Source organism: Zalophus californianus, chromosome 12 (genome assembly GCF_009762305.2).
Source record: "Zalophus californianus isolate mZalCal1 chromosome 12, mZalCal1.pri.v2, whole genome shotgun sequence".
NCBI lineage: Eukaryota > Metazoa > Chordata > Mammalia > Carnivora > Otariidae > Zalophus > Zalophus californianus.
In genome coordinates, this window is record NC_045606.1 from 64,880,324 (window position 1) to 64,902,691 (window position 22,368).

A 22,368-nucleotide genomic window follows, 5' to 3' on the forward strand; every position below is an offset into this window, starting at 1 on the left:
TTTTGTTAAAATATCTTACTTCACACTTTCTGTAAATGAACAGGTGCTCACCTCCCATACGGCCTTGGGGAAAGAATCATTGAGTGTAAATATCACGGGTTGTACAAATCTCGTTGTCACTTCAAGGAGACTCCTCACACTCCCAAAGGAACCAAAAAGCCAAATTGAATTATTATGGAATTCTGGAATAAATCTCCTAATCCTTTCAGAAATTCCCACCGGTCTGTTTCCATCTCACCATACTGGTCCATGATCCGCCCACGCGGACACTCTTGCCCAGGCAAACCATTGCACGTTTTTAGTTGGAGTGTAATTTATGTGCCAAGTCATAATAACTATCTCGAAAATATTATGAAAAGTCAATATAATGAAAAGCTTTCCCTTGTCTCATTCTTGAAATTCTTCTCCAGCTTAACCCAATTGCATGAGTCACTTAGAGGCCTTTAAACAAAATGAAATCCTAATGACGTCTCTGCCATGAATAATTAATTGTTCATGTACAATCTTCTCAACAAAATCCATTCTCATTAGATTAGAGGTTTCGTCAAGATGCGTGAGTTCATTATGGACATTCTTACCTCCTTCTTGTATCTTTTCTTTCTTTGTCCATCCTTATCTGTGTCTGTGATCGGAGACTCCATCACCCCAGCAGCCTTCCAAAGAGGAAGAGTTGGAAGGCATTTAAAGACCTTTGAGAAGAGGCCAAATGTCTTACCGTTTTTGAACATAGTGGCTTAACTGAGAGAGTGAACAAGAGATAGTGAAAAACTAAACCTACCATGGTAAGGCAGGGTAGTTTGCTCTTTCGGTGGGAAACAAGGGGCGTAGGGTAGGTATGCTTAGCCATCTTCTTAAAAACTCACTTTTTCATCCATGAGTCTTCTGCCTTCACGAGAAAACCTTGACGGTCGAAAAGCCTTGGGAAAAAAGAAACATAATAAAGGCTTGTAATTTCTTTTCAGATGATGGAATGCAAGGTCATAGACACAATGGGAAAAACTTTAGAGGTCATCTTCCACTCATTTGACAAAGAGCTGAATGCTGCCATCTGTTATAGTTCTAGCCACTGGACCATAATGAACCTTGTCCCCATCCCCTTCACAACCCTGCCTTTCCACTCTTCCCTCCTCCAACCTCACACACAAATGTGTTCAATTCTTCCAGCTGTATTGCTGAACTGAATCAGATTTATTAAATCCGTGTTTGAATTTTTCTAACTGCTCTAGAAGAGAAGGAAAAGGATCTCATCTCCAACTTCAAACACATACTCTTTCTATTTTCCTCCTAAACATAAGGTATACACATTGGATGATGACTAAATTATCATTGTTTTCACAGTAATGGTCTAAAAAACACTTAGGCATAAAACGGACTTGGCAGATACTAGGCACAGAGTTTTTTGTTTCACGGTTTTTTAATATAACTATATTCATCCAATAGACAAGATTTTGTGTTCCGTCCTTTTTGACCTAGCATATCATAGCATTTTTGAAGTTACACATAGGCTTTCCAACCACCATTTAGAAAAGCTGAGTGACAGTCCTTCGGGTGGGCACACTCTACTTTAACGAACCATGCTCTTTTCTTTCCATTTTTCATGATTGTTAATAATATTGCAATGAGCAACACCTTTCTGCATAAAACTTTTCCAAAATTGAGTATTATTTCTATAGGTTCAACTCTTAGAAGTGTAACTACTGAATTAAAGGATAATATTTAGGTTGTTGAGATATATTGTGAAAAACTTTCCCAAAACACTACTCCAATTTATACTCCTACATATCCTATCCAAATTAACAGGATCAATTAATTTTCAATTCAAGGTGGTCAACAATGTACAGAAGAGGGTGACTTTAAATGTTTATTGTGAAAGGTATCTTACATACAGAAAAATATATAACATACACGAAGTTTAAAGAATAATAATAAAGTTAACGCTCATGTACTCATCACCCAGTTTAAGAAATAGAATATTATGAATACCTTAGAAGCCCCCTTCGTATATTGTGGTACCTACAGACAGATCTCATAATGTCATTAGCTTAAAATTCATATACAGACACATACATTTATATTTCATTCACATCACAGCCCATGCAGCCTAAGGAACTCTCCTTGATGTAATTTTGGGGCATTTCCATCTTACAATTTTGCCATCTTGGACTTTTTTTTCTGCCTCTAGTCAAGTATGACAAAGAAGAGAGACAGCATGGAGAACTCACATCTGCTTTTAACTGCCTCTCTCAAGAAGTGACACATCTCTGCTTTCTTTGTGAGAACTGCCACATGGCCTCAACTTTATTGTAAAGGAGGTTGGCAGATGCAGCCTTTCTTTATATCCAAACGGCGTTGCCCATCACATACAGCCTCCGCAACAGCACCCTTCTCCAAGAGACAACCCCTTCCTGACTTCCGTGTTAATGACTCCCTTGCTTTTCTTTATAGTTAAAAACAAATTGCCTAGGAAGCACAAACCTAATTGTGTGAGAGAAGAACACAAAATCATATTCATTCTAGACAGTCTATTGTTGATTGAATTCTCAGATGCATTCCTTCTTTCATCATTTTTCTTAAATTAGTGCCTTCTGTATGCAAAATCTAGAAGGAAAGTTGCAATTAATTTTCATGATATCACATAGTCCTTGGCTCCATCAGTCCATCAGCAAACTTCCCTCATGAGAAAATTCTAACTGTAATCAAGGAAGTAAATATCTCCCAAGAGCTCCTGGGAGAAATAGCTAATTCTAGAGCTGGGGCAGGACATATACAAGATGAGCCTGGAGCACCTTGTTATGCCAGGAAGTAAGGGAAGAAAGAAAAGAAAAATCCCAGTTCAAAAGAAAAATCCCAGTGATGGGAGTATTTCAAAGGGACACAGGAGCCAACTAAAAGCACTCATAATGGCCAAAGCTGGAACAATTTGAGCAACTGAATAAATTAGCATTGGATTAAAACCCAAAGTACAAAATAGGTAAAGATCCATGAGTCCAACAGACATAAATAAATGATTGGAAAAAGTAAATGGGAGAGAAGAGACAAATCTTCCATATGGAAGAATTCTAAATAATTTCTGTAGTATACTCTATCTGCAAAGTGGTAGAGCAGAACTCCCTACCACTTAAGTGTGAGCTGTACATGGTGACTTCTTACAAAGAGCAGAGTATGGAAAGGGAGTAACTTTACAGTGAAGAAATCTGACAAACACTACCTCAACCAGGTGATCACGGTTAACGTCAAGAGTGATAAGTCATGTTGATAGTATGTATTCTTGATATGATGTGAAGAAAAGGACAATTTACCTCTGTGATCATCCCCAGAAACACTCATGACCCTAGTCTAATGAGAAAAATATCAGATAAATCCCAAATGAGGGACATCCTACAAAATACCTGACCAGTACTCCTCCAACTGTCAAGGTCATCAAAAACAAGTGAAGTCTTGAGAAACTGTCAAAGCCTAGTTTAAGCAGACGTGACAACTAAATGTAATGTGATATCCTACAGAGGATTCCGGAATAGAAAAGGGACATTAGGTAAATATTAAGGAAATCTGAATAAAGTATGGATTTTAGTGAATAACAACCTATCAATATTGGTTTGTTAATTGCAATAAATGTACCATACTAGCGTCAGCTGTTAACAACAGGTGAAACTGGGTACAGGGTACATGGGAACTCTCTGCACTATCTTTGCAATTTTTTCTGTAAATCTAAAACTGTTCTAAAATTAAACACTCATTTTCTCAAGTTAAAGAAGCTAAAGGAAAAGATCAAAAGAAACATCAAGCAATTGTGGCCACTTTTATCTATATGCTTGAGTTTTAGACAGTAATAATTAAACCCCTGTAATAAGAGCTGAGGACTGAAGAAAAGTGTCTCCCAAGGGAACTGTGATGTAAGGCATGAGGCAGAGGGTGTTATCTCACCACCAAAAACTGCGGTCTTAATGGTGGGGTTTCTGTGAATTTGTCCAAAGTAAAGGCTGTCAAAAATTTAAATGACTCTCGCCTGAAAAATAATGGTCTGATTCAACCACCAGGAGTCAACTCTGGACACAGGAAGATAGTGAGACAACAATGCTTAGTTCCCCGGGAACCACTCGCCTCTCCAGCACCCCCCCCACAGCACCCTTGAGGCACCTGCACAAGTGGTTATTATTCTCTGAATTTTTTTCTGAATGTTTGAAATATTCCATAATAACATTAAGGTCATGTTTTTCTAGATTTTTTTTCCTATTGAACCTTCAATCTTGAAGTAATTCCAGGCAACAAACTGCAAAAATAGTACACCCTTCACCCAGCTTCCCTAAATGTTAACATTTTACATAGCCATAGAACAATGATCAAAACCAAGACACTAACTTTGAAGGAATACTATTAATTAATCTACAAATAATCTTCAAATGTCACCAGCTGCCCCACTAATGCCCTTTTTTCTGGTCCAGGATCACACACTGCATTTAGTGGCCACGTCTCCAGTCTGGGGCAGTTCCCCTGTCTTTGTCTTTCTTATCCTTAACACTTTTGAACAGAGTAAAACAAACCCCTGGAGTTTATGGCAATCTCCCAAAACAGTTTTATTGAAGGCAGTTCTTCAGATCATTGCCAGCATATCGGGGAAGAGCTGTGATATGAGTTCCAATCTGAGATGATTCTGTCGCCTCAAGCAAATCCCCAGAAGGAGCAAGAGGAGAATAAGGAAGTCGCTGAGCACGGGCAGGATTGTCCTGCGCTCAGTTTTTAACTCTAAGGTCTCCTGAGCCTCTACCACAGTGCCAAGCTCCTAGAAGCCCAGAAATCTCACCTCATTTGCAGGAATTTCTGAGGTGGGGGGGCCCACTGTGGGTAAATGTGTGCCCAAGTCCACTCACCAGGGCTTGGTGGAGGAGTTCAACCCAAAACTGTCTGAGAGAGGACCAGGCTGTCAGTACCGTGCATCCTGGAGCTAACTGGGGGCCACAGCCTCCAGCCTTCCCCAAGTTTAGCATAAAAGACCAGACTGTCAGGGCCAAGAGAGAGGTTTCTCTCTTGCATGCTTTCTCATGCTACTGTGACCGTAGCATTCTGCCCAGCAGTGCCCTCAAGCTCTGAGCAACCTTCCTCTAGGAACCACAGCAGTAGAGATATGCGGTGGGACATCGCCATCTAGTGCTGAAATAAGAAAGTGCAACAATGCTCTCCCTGCCTCTCTGGTCCCTGTTAGTGCGGGCATAAAACTACTTATTCAGCAGAGGTTGACAACTTAGAAGAAGCAACATGTCAGGATTTGATCAGTTGACTAATTTCGGCATGACAAGTCAATGTGGTTTATTGGGCAGAGAGACTTTGGAGTCAGATGGACCAGGAGAGAATCCCTTCTCTGTTCATATTCAACGTCTTGTTCAGCCTCCGAGAGTCGCTGACCCTTATTTTCCTCATATTTAAAGTGAGGCTAATCATAGTTACATTTAAGCTTGTTATAAAATACCTCGATGAGCACTGGGTTCATAGTAGGCCCCCAATAAATATGTATTCCCTTTCATGTTCCTCTCTAGCCCCTTGGGTACAATTTCCATGAAAACCTTGAGTCATTGAAATGGAAGACAGTTCATGAGACCTATGATAACATTTATCCAAAAAGCCAGACACGCTTTAAAACCCCGAAGGCATACTGCAGAGTGCTTAGAGCAGAGACTGTGACAGGGGACTGCCTTGTTTTGAAGACCAGCTCTGCCGGTTGCTGGTTTTTCCATCTCTAAAATAGAAACGTGGTAAACATACCTACATCCTAGGGTTGTTATGAAAATTAAATAAATGAATACCTGCAAGGCACTTAGAAGAGTCAACATTTGATGAGTGTGATCTAGTATTAATAATATTTCTTAATGTTGCTGACCCAAAAATGCAGGGCTGGGAGTGGGGAGGCTCAGAGCCAGCATTTATTTGATTTATAAAAAGAAAATGTTACATGTTACATTTCTTGTCCTTTTGAATGCTGCTACTCCATCCCTTGTGTTTTCCCCTAAAACACACACACACCTGCACTCTATCTTCAAAGAGTTACTTTGAGTCTGGTGCTCCTGGACTGTTAGCTTCCTGGGCCAGACCACGATGCAGCAGGGCCTGGGCAGCCTATCTGGGCTTCATCAACAGCCCGAACGCCTCAGAGAGTTGCACCTTCCTTGACTCTTCAATCACTATGAAATATCCTTCTTACTCAAGTAATGCTTCCTACCTTAAAGTCTGCTTCGGATACTAAATAAACCAGCTTCCTTTTGGTTCATGACTACATGGGAAGCCTTTTTCAAACACTCTTTTACTTTCAACCTTCCCATATCCTTATACTTCGGGTTTGTTGTTTTTAAGTCTCATAGGACTAGGCTTTGTTCTTTATCCAGGTTGGCAATGTTGACTTTAAATCGTAATATTTAGTCCACTTATGATGTAAATATTGATGCATTATTCAGGCTTAAATCTACCTTCTTACTGTTTGCTCCATTTGTTCCCATCTGTGCTATGCTCCTTTTTTCTCCTTTCTTGCCTTCTTTCAAATTTTTAAAATGCCATATTCCCCTTCCATTATCTGTTTGGTTTACATTTTAATTATTCTTTTAGTAAATACCATAGAAATTGAAATGTGCACCCTGCTTTATTAATTCCTAATATAAATTAGTGCCTTCAACATTTCCATTTCCAAGACAATTTAAGGTCCTCGGGATATTCAATTCCATTTACCTCCCATCAGATGTATAGGCTACTTTTGTAGTTCGTTATACGTGTAAGACCCCATAAAGCAACAAATTCCTATTTTATGGCATTATCTTTTTAGATTTATACACATATTTACCTTTCCATTGCTTTTTTATTCCTTTCTGCACCTCCAAGTGGTCAGTGGCTGTTCTCCTTATGTTCAAACACCCATTAGTATTTTCTTTTGATACTTACGGTACTTTCAGATGGTGACAAAGTCTATCTTCATTGGCCTGAAAATGTCTTTTGAGGGATATTTTTGTTGCATATCCTCTCCCAGGTTGGCTGTTGTTTTCTTTAAGCTCTTTGAAAATATCACCTATTAGGCTTACTTACTGCTGCTTCTTTGAAAGTTTTTCTCTGGCTACTTCTAAAATTTGTCTTTTTTTCAGCAGTTTTACTAGGAAGTAATTGGTGTGATTTCCTTTGTATTTATCTTGCTTGGAGGTCAATAGCATTTCTTCCATCTGTAGCTCATTATCTTTCATCACTTTTGGAAAATTCTTAGCCATTGTCTTTTCAAATACTGTGTCTGCTCTAATCTCCTATTCCCTCTCCATCAGTCTGGATATTTGCTGACCTTTCAGTTCACTAACTCTCTCTTAAACTGTGACCATCAAAGCCATCTACCAATTTTTAAACTTTAGCTATATTATTCTTCAATCCTAGAATTTCCTTTTTATGTGATTTCCAGGTCTCTGCTGAAATTTCTCCTTCTTGTCAATTCCTTGAACTTTTTTATTTTATTTTTAAATGTTTTTGTATGAGTAGAGTTGACACGCAATGTTACATTAGTTTCAGGTGTACAGCATAGTGATTCCACTTCTCTATACATTTTGCTCTGCTCACCACAGTGTAGCTACCATTGTCACATGACATTAGTACAAAACCATTGACTAAATTCCCTATGTTGTGCCTCTTATTCTCATAATTTATTCATTCTATAACTGGAAGCCTGTATCTCCCACTCCCTTTCGCTCCTTTTGCCCATGACTTTACCACCTCCACTTTGGTAACCATCAGTTTGTTCTCTGCATTCATAGGTCCGATTCTTTTTGTTTGCTTATTCATGGTTTTTTTTATATTCCACATATAAGTGAAATCATATATCTTTCTCAGTCTGACTTATTTCACTTAGCATAATAGCCTCTAGGTCCATCCATGTTGTCACAAATGGCAAGATGTCATCCTTCTTATTGCTGCATAACATTCCTGTGTGTGTGCATGCGCACGCACATCTTCCATATCCTTTTGTCTATCAATGGACACTTAGGTTGCTTCCATATCTTCCCTATTATAAATAATGTTGCAATAAACATAGGGGTGCATGTATCTTTTCAAATTAGTGTTTCCATTCTCTTTGGATAAATACTCAATTATTGGATCATTTGGTATTTCTATTTTTAATTTTTTGAGGAGGCTCCATACTGTCTTCCACAGTGGTTACACCAATTTGCATTCCCACCAGCAGTGTACCAAGGTTCCTTTTTCTCCACATCCTCACCAACAGATGTTGTTTCTTGTGTTTTTTATTTTAGCCATTCTGACAGGTATGATCTGACAGGTGATTTTGCTTTGCATTTCCCTGATGATTAGTGATGTTGAACATCTTTTCATGTGTCTGTTGGCCATCTGGATGTTTTCTTTAGAAATATGTCTATTCAAGCCCTCTGCCCATTTTTTTAACTGGATTGTTTGTTTTTTAGTGTTGCATTGTATGAGTTCTTTATGTATTTAGGATATTAACCCCTTATCAGATATATCATTTGCAAATATATTCTCTCATTCAGTAGATTGTCTTTTGTTTTATTGATGGTTTCCTTACCTAGGTTAGGGAAATTTTCAGGTATTATTCCTTCAAATAAGTTTTCTGCCCTTTTCTCTCTTTCTTCTCTTTCTGGGACCCCTATAACGTGAATGTTTGTTCACTTGATGTTGTCCAAGAGATGCCTTAACCTATCCTTATGTTTTTTATTCTTTTCTCTTTTTGTTGTTTAGCTTGGGTGCTTTTCATTACCTTGTCTTCCAGATTGCTAATCCATTCTTCTACATCTGCTAATCTGCTGCTGATTCCCTCTAGTGTATTTTTTATTTCAGTTTTGTAGTCTTCAATTCTGATTCATTTTTATATTTTCTATCTCTTTGCTGAAAGTCGCTGAGTTCTTCCACTCCTCTCTAGCCCAGTGAGTATCTTTACAATCATTAATTTAAATTCTTTATCAGGCATATTGCTTATCTCCATTTCATTTAGTTCTTTTTCTGAGGCCGTGTCTTGTTCTTTCTTTTGGAGCATATTCTTATGTCTCCCCATTTTGCTTGACTTTCTGTGCTTGTTTCTATGGATTACATAGAAGAGCTACTTCTCCTAAACCTGAAGGAATGGTCTTGTGTGTGGTCATCTCCTGAGTAGACTATGTGTGCTCGGTGAATGTGCTGGCTGGCTGGAGCTACCGCTGGCATGGGCTAGGGGTCCCAGGGCTCTCCATGCAGCAGGTGCCCTGCTGGGAAGCTAAGGCTAAAGTGAGTGCAAGCCGGGTTGTTCTGAGGCTCTACATACAGAGAGCACCTTGGCACGATAGCTGAAGCTGAAGTGGGTGTTATCTGGGGTGTCCTGGGGCTCTCCAGGTAGAGGGTGCCCTGGCAGACTAGCTGGAATTGAGCCAAGGTGTAGGTCAGGAGGTCCTGGACCTTTCTGCACGGTGGGTACAGGCAAAACAGCTAAACCTGAAGTGGGTGCAATCCAGGGTATCCCACGGCACTCTGCACTCAGGGCACTCTGAGGGGCAGCTGAAGCTGAACTGGCACAAGCCAGGGGCTGTGGGCACTCTCTGCAGGGGTACCCTGGTGAGGCAGCCGGAGCTGAAGTAGTGTGTAGGCTGGGAGGTCCCTGGACCTTCTGCACAGAGGGTGCCCTGGCAGGATAGCTGAAACTAAAGTGGGTGCCAGCCAGGGGAATCCAGGGCTCTGTGCACAGAGGGCACTTCAGCAAGATAGCTGAAGCTGAAATGAGTGTAAACTGGGGTATTATAGGACTCTTCACACAGAGAGTGCCCTGGAGGGGTGACTGGAGCCAAGGCAGGGCCCAGGCCAGAGGGTACTGGGCACTCTGCTCAGGGGAAGACCTGGCAGGACAGCTAAGGCTAAGGAGGGCACAGGTCCCTGGGCTCTGTGCAAAATGTGCCCTAGGAAGACGGCTGAAGCTGAAGTGGTTGCAAGGGAACTGTTCTGGGGCTCTCCATACTGAAGGCGACCTGGTGGGACAGCTGAAGCTGAACTGGGTGCAAGCCAGTGTGTCCCGGTGTGCTCAGCTCAGGGAGAGTCCTGGTCTGACGACTGGAGCCAAAGCCAGTGCAGGTGGGGAGTGTTCGGGGATGCTCTGCACAGAGGGTGCCCTGGCAAGGGGGCTGGAACTGATGTAGGCACCGGCTGGGGGTTCCCAAGCACGTGGCTCTGGGGGCACACTGGCAAAGCAGCTAGATCTGAAGGAGACGTCAGCCGGCAGGTTCTTGAGCGCTCTGGGCAGGTGTTGCTCTAGCAAGCCATCTGAAGCCGAAGTGGTGTGGGGCTGGGGCGCTCCGGGGTGCCCGGCGCCTCTGTCACCTTGGCAGGAAGGCTGGAGCTGTAGCGAGCGCTAATCAGGGGTGTCCCAGTGTGCAGCGCCCTGGGGCCGCCCTAGAGCAAGGCTGGGGCTGGTGCAGGCTGGGGCCCCGGGGTTCACGGAGGCGGCAGGCGGGTTAGGGCGCCCAGCCTGTGCACTAGTCTGCACCTTCAGGGTGGAGAGGGAATGTGGACCCCCCGGACAGCCCCTCCCACCCCTGAGCAGTCCGGCAGCTCCCCGGCCTGTCGGCGGAGTCCCAGAGCTGACTTTCATATGCTAGTCGCTCTTTTAAACTCCTTTTTCCCTGTGCCCCAGGACAGAGAGGTCTGCCCCCAGTCCCTCAGTCCTAGCCCTCCCCAGCGCCCTCCGCAGCGCCGTCGGAGCGAGCTTCCCTCCTTACCTTGTCTCCGTCTCTCTCGCTGTTCCCTTTTGTCTTCTATCTTTTGCTGTGCCGAAGCTGTTCAGCGGGCCCTCGGTTTGAAATTTGGCGCCTCCGGTGGAGTGCTCGTGAGTTCGGGCTCTTCCTAGGTTGCCATCTTGGGCCGGAACCTTTACTTCCTTGAACATTTTAATCCTAGCTGTCGTTAAGGTCTGTTATGTAATGCTAAACATCTGAATTTTCTGAGGGTCTGTTTCTATTCACTTTCTCATTTTGGTCAAATCCTGTGTTTCTGTGTTCTTAGTTACCTTTTATTAATGAACAGAATTCAAAAAAGAACTATAGAGAAATTAGAGAAACTGCATGATGTTATCTTCTGTCGGGATTTATTTTTGCTTCTGGATATTATTAGGTTTGGTCCCAATTGCCTCATTCAGTTAGGGGCTGAGGTGATTTGAGAGTGGGCTTCGGTCCCTGTGAGAACAGGCCCATTTCCAGTTTGTGTACTGGAGGGGTAGGTAGCCCTTTTGGGTCCCAGCAGAAAGCCTGAGGTGTTCAAAAGCGCTTCCACTCAGTGCATCCTGGACTCTAATTTTTGTTACCTATGAGTCTCCCCAAAATTTTTGCGCAGCTTCCCAGCCACTACGCTTGAATGAACAAGTCTTTGAGGTGGGAAAAAGTGGCACCAAATGTAGGTCGCACCTGTCTGGAATACTGGCCTTTGTTTTCTTGATTGCTCTCTGATGTCTTAATAGATACACATGTTCTGACTTTTAGTTTTCTCAGCAGAAGGGTTGGTGCAAAACAAGCTAATCACCCACTGCTGGAAGCTGAATACTCCACACGCCTTACTTGAATAATTAATTGTAAAGAGTTCAAGTTCTGAAAGAAAATAGACAAGTTCAAATCTTGACTCTCTCACTTACTAGCTATGTGAACTTAGGTGAGCTATTTAACTTCCTTGAGTCTTGGTGTCCTCATCTGGAAAAACAGAAGTAACAATAGCACCTACCTTGAGTTGTTTTAAGGATTTTTTTTAGATGCAGGTAGAGCACAGTGCCAGGAATGTAGCAAATACTGAAATGTTACTCAAATGTTAGTGATAACAGTTTTCAAAGTACTATAATAATTTTTATCATTAATTATGTAAATTAACATAAAACAGCACCCTCTGTGAGGGGTGGTAACTGCTAAAGACCCAACACAGATCTTAATTTTTCCAACTTTCATAGCTATGGCTTTGGAACCCTTGGATAGAATGGCTCACTGCACCGCATGAAATAGTTTACACAGGTATTCGTGTGTTCATTTTGGAAAGTAGACTAAGAGAGTCAGAATTTAGCAGCAGGATCAAGAAAGTAAGCTTTGGCAAGAAGACTCATGAAATTAGCCCTCCTAGGCTATGGCCTCAAGGGTGTATCTAAGTGTAATGAGAGACAGTAACCACCAAGGTTTGCTCTGGAAAAGGGAGATAGATCTTTTGCTGCCCTCCCAGTATTAGGGCTGAGCCCTCATTATGCTGGGAAAAGCTTTCTGCTTACTATGACTCCTGGACACAGAGACGCTCCAGGTGCTAAGGAACAAGAACCCTAATTATTCTGGGCTATCTTTGTAAGAAAAGCCTTTATTTCAAAGATTCCATAGTATTTTAATAAGAGGCAACACTTAAATTCAAGAAGCATCATTTTAAATGTCTTAAATGTTTTTAAATGTTACTGTATTGTACACTTAAAAATCTGTTAATAGAGATCTCACGTTCGATGTTCCTACCACATAAAAAATTTTCAAAAAATGTTTAAAGTACTTTTAATTGTTGAAATATTGAAACATCCAAACTATATTTATGTAAGATATAAAATACCAGAAGCATGTTTTGTACTTACCACGTGGCCAGTTTATTTCACTTTCCGGGGTTACAGTTAGAGCACATGATGCCACATGGGGTGGTGAGTCCAGCCACGCTGGGACTCCAGGAAAGACTCTGTCATTGAGAACACCACATTCCAGAGCCTGGTGCAGTTTTGCAGACCCAGCAACACAATTCCAGATATGACAGGCCTGACGGTCTGATTTATACCAGACTTATCGAAAGCTGATCGATAAATTGGCACACCTTCGTCTTTCCACAATGAAGCAAAAATAGCCACTGGGATTGTACAAATGAGGATCCAAACATGGTCTTTTCTCCCCTCATTTGAAAAGCCAAATTTCAATAGTGATGATGGAGCCAGAAAAACCAGTTAGAATAATGATGGATGGTGGCATTGAACAATGCCACCAAACTATGGAGAGAACTGTCTCCAACTCTCCAGTCCTGAGGATCACCCTCCCTTTCCTTTTACCCCCCTAACATAATCTGACCCTCTCACCCATACTGCCTGGCTGTACAAATTCTAGTCTTTATTGTGATGTGTAAGGAACAGAAGTCCTAGGAAGTGTTTATATCCCACAAATCCATCCTGGCTGTTGCTAGTCAGCATTTGGCCTACAGACCAGTGTCTGGGCTTCTGTGCTGCTCTTTTGCCATCTGGAAACCATCTCCAAGCTACCATAGCCCCCTAGGCACCATCTGGCCCCAATATGGACACAGCTCCTCCCTTAATCCTTTAAAGCACAGCTGACACTGGGCTGTAGGTTTTGACAAAGTCTTACCAAAAGTGAGCCTAACATGAGGGAATTAATAATGTAGTGAAAATCATTAAAATCCAGCAACACATTCCACTGTTCTTAGAATCTTTAGAGGGGGCGTCTATGACTAACATTTTTCTCCTTAGCCCCTATCTGCGGCTAGGATACAGAGACCTGTTCATTTCTTCCACATGGGTGTCCCCTACAATGCTGTTCCCCTCTATGAATTCTATGGCTCCAATTCTCCCATCTCTAGCTCCCAAAAGAAGAAAGATTAATCTGTCTCATAATTATCTCTGCATTCTTACCCTACCCACCCATTCTGGTTTAGAATATGACCCATGAAGCATTTCTTACAGCTTTGACAGTTTATTTATTTAGCTCCCAGGTTAAAATCCAGACCCTCCCTCTGGATGCACTCACTCCATCAGCCCTGAAACAAGCCATCCCTAACTGTGATCCAAACAGTATACAAATGTACCAAAGCTCACCCAGTTGAACATCTATCAGTTCTAATTCTTTCCTGTTAAAACAATGAATATCTTAAAAGCTAAATCTCACACATGCACCATACCCTTTCAAACTTTTGCTGATTCAAAGGACATGTACATTTTCAATCACTCATTCAGTATTGAACTAATTACTGGGCACTCTTCTAGGACTAGGGATATTATAATGAGCATAAATATGTCCCCAACCTCATAGCCCTCGTATCTTGTGGGAGAGACAAAAGGAAAGAAATGTAAACTGCAATGGTATAATCTGCAAAGAACAGTGCTACCAGGGAAAAGCTTCTCTACAGAACTGGCCATTAGCCGAGATCTCATGAATGATTAGTAAATGTTAACAAGGCAAAAAAAAAAAAAAAAGGAAGAGTCTCTGTTTTCCAAGCAAAAAGAACAATTTTAAAAAAAAGTCCTGGGGTTGGACGGAGAGAGTACTGGAATTGGAAGACCAGCCTAGCTAAAAGAGAGGCATTAATGGTGAGCAGAGATTGAAGGGGTGCAAGGCAACCTTTCAGAACTTTGTAAACATGTTAAGGAATCTGATCTTTATTCCAAGAACAATAGGATGACACTGAATGATTCTGTGCACACTTTGAAAATTTGATACTTGCTGGAAAGGCTATATACTATTTTATATTCCCCTACAGCTTCACCTACATTGAGTATTATTTTAATAATTTGATAGTTTTAACCTTGGGACTCATTACATCTGTTTTCATATTTATTGCCCATATTTGTATGTTACAGACATAATGTTTGTGTGTCTCTCCAACCCCAAATTCATGTTGAAATCCCAGCCCCCAATGTGATAGTATTAGGAGGTGGGGTCTTTGGGAGGTAATTAGGGCATGAGGGTAGAGCTCTCAGGAACAGGATCAGTGCCCTTGTAAGAAGAGATGAGAGAGAGCATGCTTCTGCTCTGTTCTCTGCCATGTGAGAATACAGCAAGATGACCATCTACAAGCCAAGAAAAGGGCCTTCACCTGACATAGAATCTGCCAGCACCTTGATCTTGGACTTCTCAGCCTCAAAAACTGGGAGAAATAAATGTTTGTTGTGTAAGTCACCCAGCCCAACCTGACTAGAGATTATCCTGCCCATTTCCTACTGGGATATTGTCTTCTTTTAACAAAATTTAGGACTTATTATTATCTTTTTAATCTTTTTTCCCCTAATTGTTTGCCTTTTAATTATGTATGTCAAAATATTATATACATAGCAACCTTTTCTTTTAGGGATTCTGCCATAAAGGCATTTTGTCACCCCTATAGAAGTATTCATCTATATTTTCTGTTAGTAGTTGCATGTTCAGTTGCTCATACTAAATCATGATATCTTGATTGACATCTATAAACAAACCTAATTTTACTTTTCAAAGAGTTAACCAGTTATCCCTTGAAATGTCACTTTTATCATTATAAGTAAACAACTTAGAAAATCATGTTTTCTTAATCTTCTGTTTTGTTCTATTATCTAATCATATATTACCAGACCAGTACCACATATAACTTTATAATACACTTCATGTGAGATAAAGTTCTTGCACACTAAGTTCTCCTATCCTCATTTGTCCAATTTTAATTTTTAGCTACCCTGTGAGAAACTTACTCTTTTCTTACAAAATACTGAATTGGCTTTCACAGGGATTTTTAAATAGACTATCAAGGTTTCAGACTGAGAACTAAGAGATATCCATCTGGAACACAAAGAGGTGAAAATGACTTGGAAGACTTCAGCAAGATTTTCCAACAACTATTGAAATGTACATAGATTTTTACATGTAATGGGTACATTACTGAAAGGTCTGAACAAATAACCCATAAGACAGTTTACCATAATTGACCTTTTATTTAAAAAAATTACAGGGAGCAATTTCCAGCATATTTTATAAAAGTACTGCCTGTATCAAACATTTATATCACTATTAATTCCATTGAAGAGCTGCCTTTTTTTTTAAGGTACTAATTCCAATTGATGGGATACATGCCCTTAAAATAGAAAGTTTCCATTATTTATCCAAATGTTAAAATTAAGATTATTGAGAAGTTTATTGCTTTATGGCTGGGCAAGATGCTGCTAGCACATTTTAGGTAAATAATATTCTTTATTAAAAACTATGAGGTCATTCTGTTTAAAACTTTCAGGATAATTCACAGAAAATAGATATATTTATTCAAATTATATACTGAAGGGCTGGGCTGTTGGCTACAGACATTTATATGTGAAGCAGCTCTTTAAAGAAATAAGACACACAAATAGATCTGCCTTGATATAATACACATAATTGAAATTAACAAAACCTGGAAGATCAATATTGTTATACTATGTTCTGTTAGGATCTTAAAAAAGAAATCACACATTTAGTAGTCCATTTGTGCTTAAAATATTCATATGCATGAGAAGCTTAAAGAAAAAAACACCTCTGTACATGATGATGAAAAGAAAGTAATAAATTTTTTTGAAATTGCACTGTTATTTAAAACACTTTCCTAAAGTCAGACCCTCCTTTGTAGCTGGCACAGTTTTTTAGGTCTAATTGGCAACCTGGGGAGGCCCCTCTGGTATCAGTGAAGTAAAGAAGGTGGTGATAAAAGACCAAGCTGACGCAATTAATCCAGGCCTTTGAACTGCACCGGCATCTTCACCTGCATCTTCTCCACTCTCATCTTCAAGCCCATCATCCATAAGACGCTCCTTTCAAATAAAACAAGAAACATACTCCTAAGGGATTTGAGGTAGGCATTAATGCATGACAGAAAAAGACAGAATTAAATTCTTCCCTACAGAAAAGGAATATGAGCATGTAATAAGGAAGTGGTACATATCTGGTCATTAGAAATCTTTGTTAAATCCAAAATTGATAAATTCCTCAGTGTTCAAATTCAAAGGGATAACTGCCAATTTAATACAATAAATTCTCACCGTGTGCATAATTTTCTTTCTAGGCTATTTTCAGGAAGAATAATGTTAATTCTTCCTGCTTAATTCTTTTTGTGTTTTTTTGTTTTTTGGGTTTTTTTTTGAGAGAGAGCACAAGCATGGGGGAGCAGGGGGGGGAGAGGGGGGGGAGAGAGAGAGAGAGAGAGAGAGAGAGAGAGAGAGAGAGAATCTTAGGCAGGCTCCCCGCAGAGTGCACAGCCCAACACAGGGCTCTATTTCACGACCCTGAGATCATGACATGGGCCAAAATCAAAAGTCGGACACTTAACTGACAAAGCCACCCACGTGCCCCCTACTTAATTCAAATATATGACTGACTCAGTATTATATTTTAAGTTCTCCCAGATAAAATCACACAATTTATATGTTAACTTTTCTTCACGTGCCATTCCACAAAAACTTGTGGAATGCCCCAAGATTCTTTTATCATGTTGGTTTCTTACACTGCTGAGGAACATCTATCTATATTTGAAGTATACAAAAGCCTCATTAGCATACCATTTCTTCAAGTTCTAGGTTGTTTGCATTTTGCCCATCATTGTTAACTTCGGCATTATTGTTGGGAGCCTGTTGCTGACCTCCTTCTTGCCTAAAAGGAAACCATCCAGCTTGGTGTCTATGCAGTAAAATAAAGAGAAAAGAAAAGAAGTTGCAACTGTTTTTATTTGTAACGCTTTTAAAACATTAGTGTCCTACAACAGAATAATTATTTCAACTGTAATAAATAAAAAGACCAAATTTCCTACTTAGGGCCAAGAACTGCCCCTCTCAAAGCAATGACAGCAAAACAGGAATTGACTTAAGTCTAAAAATCTATCATGGGCTTTGCTGGTTCTATGCTAGCTATCTTAAGATCTAACTTAGCTATCTTAATGTCCTAACATATTGAGAGTCATAACATTTTTTCCGCTATTTTTCAAAATGAAATTCAACTACATATTTCTTTGCCTCTTGGGGTAAAGGGGGGCAAGAAAAAGTCTGACCTATTCCTATAGGTCTTACTAATGATAACTATAACTAAAAAGAATATCCTTATGCAACAGTGCATCAGACACTTCAAGTTCTAAATAACTGATAGAGCATGTCTAAATGAATTAATAATTTTTTATTATGAAAGACAGTAAAAGAAAAATCTGCTTGTAGACAGTTCTGATAAACATATTTATTCAACATAACCTACTTTGCTTTTGGTGCTAGATATCTGGAGTCCAAAACTCCTATTCCTTCACTCAACAGTCATGACAGACTACTATATGCCAAATTCTGTGAACATTTTTAGAAAGTAATTAAAAGAAACCACAAAAAGTTAACGAGCATCACTCACAAATAAACCAGTAGCATGGCTCCCATTACCATGATAAACCGACTAAAAGAAGAATAGAAGTATACAATGCTAAGGAGAATTGCAGCTCGTGAGAACGTGTACATCCAGTCCAGCCAGTCTCGGTTGAAGTCTTCTTCATTTAGCACTGGACCTCCCTGTGCATTCATTTGAACATTCTCATTCATGGGTCGATTTTCTTGGGCCACTAGGTTTGGAGCTGGTGGGGGTTCTTCTCCGGGAACATGTGCCAGATTTAGAGGCTGTGAAGCAGCAGGCTGGGCTGGGTTGGCATTTGATGTGGCCTGAGCTGAAACTGCAGCTTGACTGAAATATTCACCAAAATAAATATTAAGAAGAAAAAAAAACTTTATCATACTCTATTGTATTTTGTAAAACTTCCTTGGGGAGCCATATGTATTTTTCATAAACCTAATATGGAATATCACAACTCCGGTACCACATTTCTTAGGTAAGCATGAATCCCAGTGGAAAAGTGGGGTCAAGACTGATGGAAGGAGAGAGTAGCTCAGGAAAGGATGCTCCCTTAGCCTCACAGTCTAAGATGGTAGGGGAGAGGTGGAAGAGATAAGAAGGCCATGGTAATCATTATCTTTTCTCTCTTTCATTAAATTACTTTATAACATAATGACCAAATCTTTTTCCAAATCTTTTCACTAATGGCCCCTTTTGTTTTTCTACGTGGGATGACTACCACCACACCCACCACCTCTCCCTTAGAGCCATTTTTTGAAAAATATGTTTAAAAATTTAAATTGATCATTACCCTGTGTGTCCATTGTCAGTGATAAATGATTTGTATTTGTGTTTTAAGATATTAACTAGATCCCAGAAAACAACCCCTCAACCCCAATCCTGACTTTTGGGAACTCCAACTGGGAACCACTGCAATAGGTACTCATAAACCTATGAAGAATTGTGTTCCTGAAGTTTGCTTATAATTCGATTGCTTGAAAGAATAAATTTGCCTATATGAGGCTTCCAGTAAAAAGATAATATATCTGGGATTTGCTTTAAATTATCCAGCACAGGAGGGGCAAGTTCTAGAACAAGAATGCCATGATTTGATAAATGATGAGGCTGGGTGATGAGTACACAGGGATTCATTTCACTATTCTATCTTTTCGCATGCTGAAATTTTTTTACAATAAAATGTTTAAAAATCAGGATAGCAAAACAGAAGTTTCCCAGGCTACAAAAGCCCATTTAATTCAGTATGCTAATACCTTGTATCTGTAGGGGGCTTTTTAGTTTCCAAAACACATCCTACTTCACAGATATTCTGATTCATAGGTGAGTTATATTTCATTAAAGGAGAGAACTTGAGGCTCAGAAGTTAAATAATGTACATAATAATGTATGATTTATAACAAGCTACAATAAGCCCCACTTATCTTACACAGTTCTCAGGAGTTATAAATGAGACAAGGGGTGTAAAGCATCTAGCATCTAGCACGGTACTGAGCACAAAGCAGTCACTCAGATGGTAACTATTACCACAGCAATAGGTAAGGTACAAATAGCCTGTCTGCAGCCAAGGGATCATGCAAGAGAACATTAGGATATGAGGTTCAAAAAGCACATCAGCTTTATGGGGTTAAGGTCTGGAGTAAGGATAAGGATACAGACTTCACACTGTAGGCAAGGGAACCATCAAGTATTTGGGAGGATGGGGAATGACTGGCTCAATTTTGTATTAAGCACATTAACCTGGCAGCAGCAGGATGAAATATAGTAAAGAATCCAAAAGGAAAAAGAACAATTGCAGTAAAGTAGGTCCAAAATGAGAAAAGATCTGGGCAAAATATTGCAAGGAAGATATAGGGGAAGAACAAAAGTTAGAAATGACATATTAACTCATTTTGGTAAATTGTTGGGTTCAGGGATAACTGAAGGCAGAGTCAAAGCTGATTAAGGTTAAGAGCCTGGAGGATGAATAACAGGAGACTGTGTCACTGACAAGTCAGGAAGGAGAACACATTTAAGAGGATGGTGATGTCAAATTTGAGACATCCTGAATTTAAAGGAAAGGCAAATTTCCCTAAGGAAATCTTCCAGCAACCAGGATGAAGCACAGGAGATAAAGAAAAGGGGTCATCCACAGAGAGCTAATGACTAAGACCCCAGAAGAAAAAAATTCAAGAGGACTGGCCTAGGACTGAATCCTGTCTTCATTACCAGATTGTCATAAGGTACATGGCAAGTACACAAATATCTGTCTAACTAAACAAGCAATGTTACCATTTAGAAGAAGGGAAAAAATGAGCCATCAAGAACACAAAATGAGTGATCAGAAAAACAGAAAAAATGAAGAGGATAACAAAATCACAGAAACAAGAGAACATTAAAGAGAAGCTAGAAATGTTAAATGAATACATAGAAGTCCAGAAGAATGAAGGCTGAGAAGCTGTGCTCGGTGCTACAATCCATGCTGACCAGAAGCAAGACTTACTAAAATGCTGACAGTCCAGAAAGCATATTATTAGCCTTATGTCAACATGAATCTCCCTGACATAGGATTCCCTTTCATTTAGCATCCTATCTCTTCATGTAGATTTGCTGCCTTCCAGTGAAACTTTCCTAAGTTTTCTCCTCTTAAGTAGATAAAATGTTATATTAAAGAAAACAATACTGCTAAATGTAATTAGGGGAGAGAGGGAGAAACAAAGAATAGGTTTAGCTGATGTGAACTGGATGTGAACCCCTCTCTCTTTAGCCAAATCATTTAAAAGAAATTTATCTGCTGAAATGTTGGCAAATTCATTCTCATAGTAATTTTTAAAAACCAATAAAACACATCAGCAAATAGAATCCCACATCAAACTTACCTAGGATGAAAAAGAAAATAAAGCAAGTAGCACACTAAGCAAAAAAAAAAAAAAAAAACGAACTCAAATTAACTTACTATTGCATGTAATACTGATGAGCATACATCTGTTGCCACCACAGCATCTGCAGGGGGCTGAAAGCGGGGTACACGGGGAATCCAGCTGGAATAGCTTGCCCAGGAAGCTGGTTGTCCACATTTCTGCAATACAGAGATTAAGAAATGTCTTTTCGTGCTCTAGAAGTTGAAAGCATTTCTTGGAATTTTCACGTCTTAAGTATAAGCCACCCATTGACAAAATATACTAAATCATACTGAAAAGAAAAATACTTATTTTTCAACATTCTTCAAATAAGATATTATGGTTTATACAGGATGACCCAGGCCCCAAATTATAGAACAACTAACATTTCAGCCCAATCTTAATAAGAAAATAAAGCAAGTCACCCACAAAATGTGTGGCAAGCCTGAACATTTTGCTATCTTCCCATTTCAGCAGAAAAGGCCAAAAATACTTTTAATTACATTTTAAGTACATTCTCCTTAAGAACCAAAAGCCCTAAAATATACTTCACGACAAAATATTTTGAGGAATGGGGAGCCTACCAAAATGATATTTTATATTAGTAATATTATTAAAAACATAGCATCTATTAGCTATAAAATAAAAAACATTATAAAAATCCGTAAAATATTTTTTTTGTTAAAAAACCAAGATTGGCAGAACATATTTATACATGCATTCTTAAAGTAGGTTAAATGTCTATTAACTCAATAAAATTTGTGGAAGGTCATACTTAAGTTCTCTATGCCTGTTTCCTTGCCTCTAAAATGGGGCTAATGGGGCGCCTGGGTGGCTCGGTTGGTTGGGCGACTGCCTTCGGCTCAGGTCATGACCCTGGAGTCCCTGGATCGGGTCCCGCATCGGGCTCCCTGCTCAGCGGGGAGTCTGCTTCGCCCTCTGAACCTCCCCCCTCTCATTTACTCTCTCTCTCAAATAAATAAATCTTTAAAAATAAATAAATAAAATAAAATAAAATGGGGCTAATAGACTCTTCCTCATAAGACTGTTAGTCTGTACTTAATAAATGTTAGCTATTTTTATTTTTACTGTCCTTTATCCCTAAATCTGAATACAACTCCAAAGTGTGCGATGTGAGATTTGTAGAAATTCACATATATCAAGACAACCACAGGAATAAACATATCCATTCTGTAAATGCAGAATTCGTGTACTTGCTAACTTTCCTTTTCTTCATATTACTTGAATTTTATCTTTAGCTGATATAAGCTGGGTCTAACCAGAATGAGACAAGAATCAATAACAACTTCATGAATTTTTAATATGATATTCAAAAGACTGTTAATGTACAATTGGCAATAACTGATTTCACTGCTAACAGGATGAACTGGAATAAGGCT

General features: G+C 39.7%; 1 protein-coding gene across 2 annotated transcripts in view; it reads right to left on the minus strand.

The window, feature by feature from the left end:
* Positions 1 to 15,665: 15,665 nt before the first annotated feature.
* The window catches only part of HERPUD2 (HERPUD family member 2), a 30,244-nt gene continuing 23,541 nt past the window's right edge, over positions 15,666 to 22,368 (minus strand). For both annotated transcript variants that reach the window (XM_027573862.2, XM_027573861.2), the window contains 4 exons: positions 21,025 to 21,147; positions 18,102 to 18,425; positions 17,276 to 17,393; positions 15,666 to 16,531 (listed from right to left, as the gene is read on the minus strand). In XM_027573862.2, the coding sequence (XP_027429663.1) occupies positions 16,370 to 16,531; positions 17,276 to 17,393; positions 18,102 to 18,425; positions 21,025 to 21,147 (727 nt within the window). In that variant the 3' untranslated portion in view covers positions 15,666 to 16,369. The remainder of the gene's footprint in view (positions 16,532 to 17,275; positions 17,394 to 18,101; positions 18,426 to 21,024; positions 21,148 to 22,368) is intronic.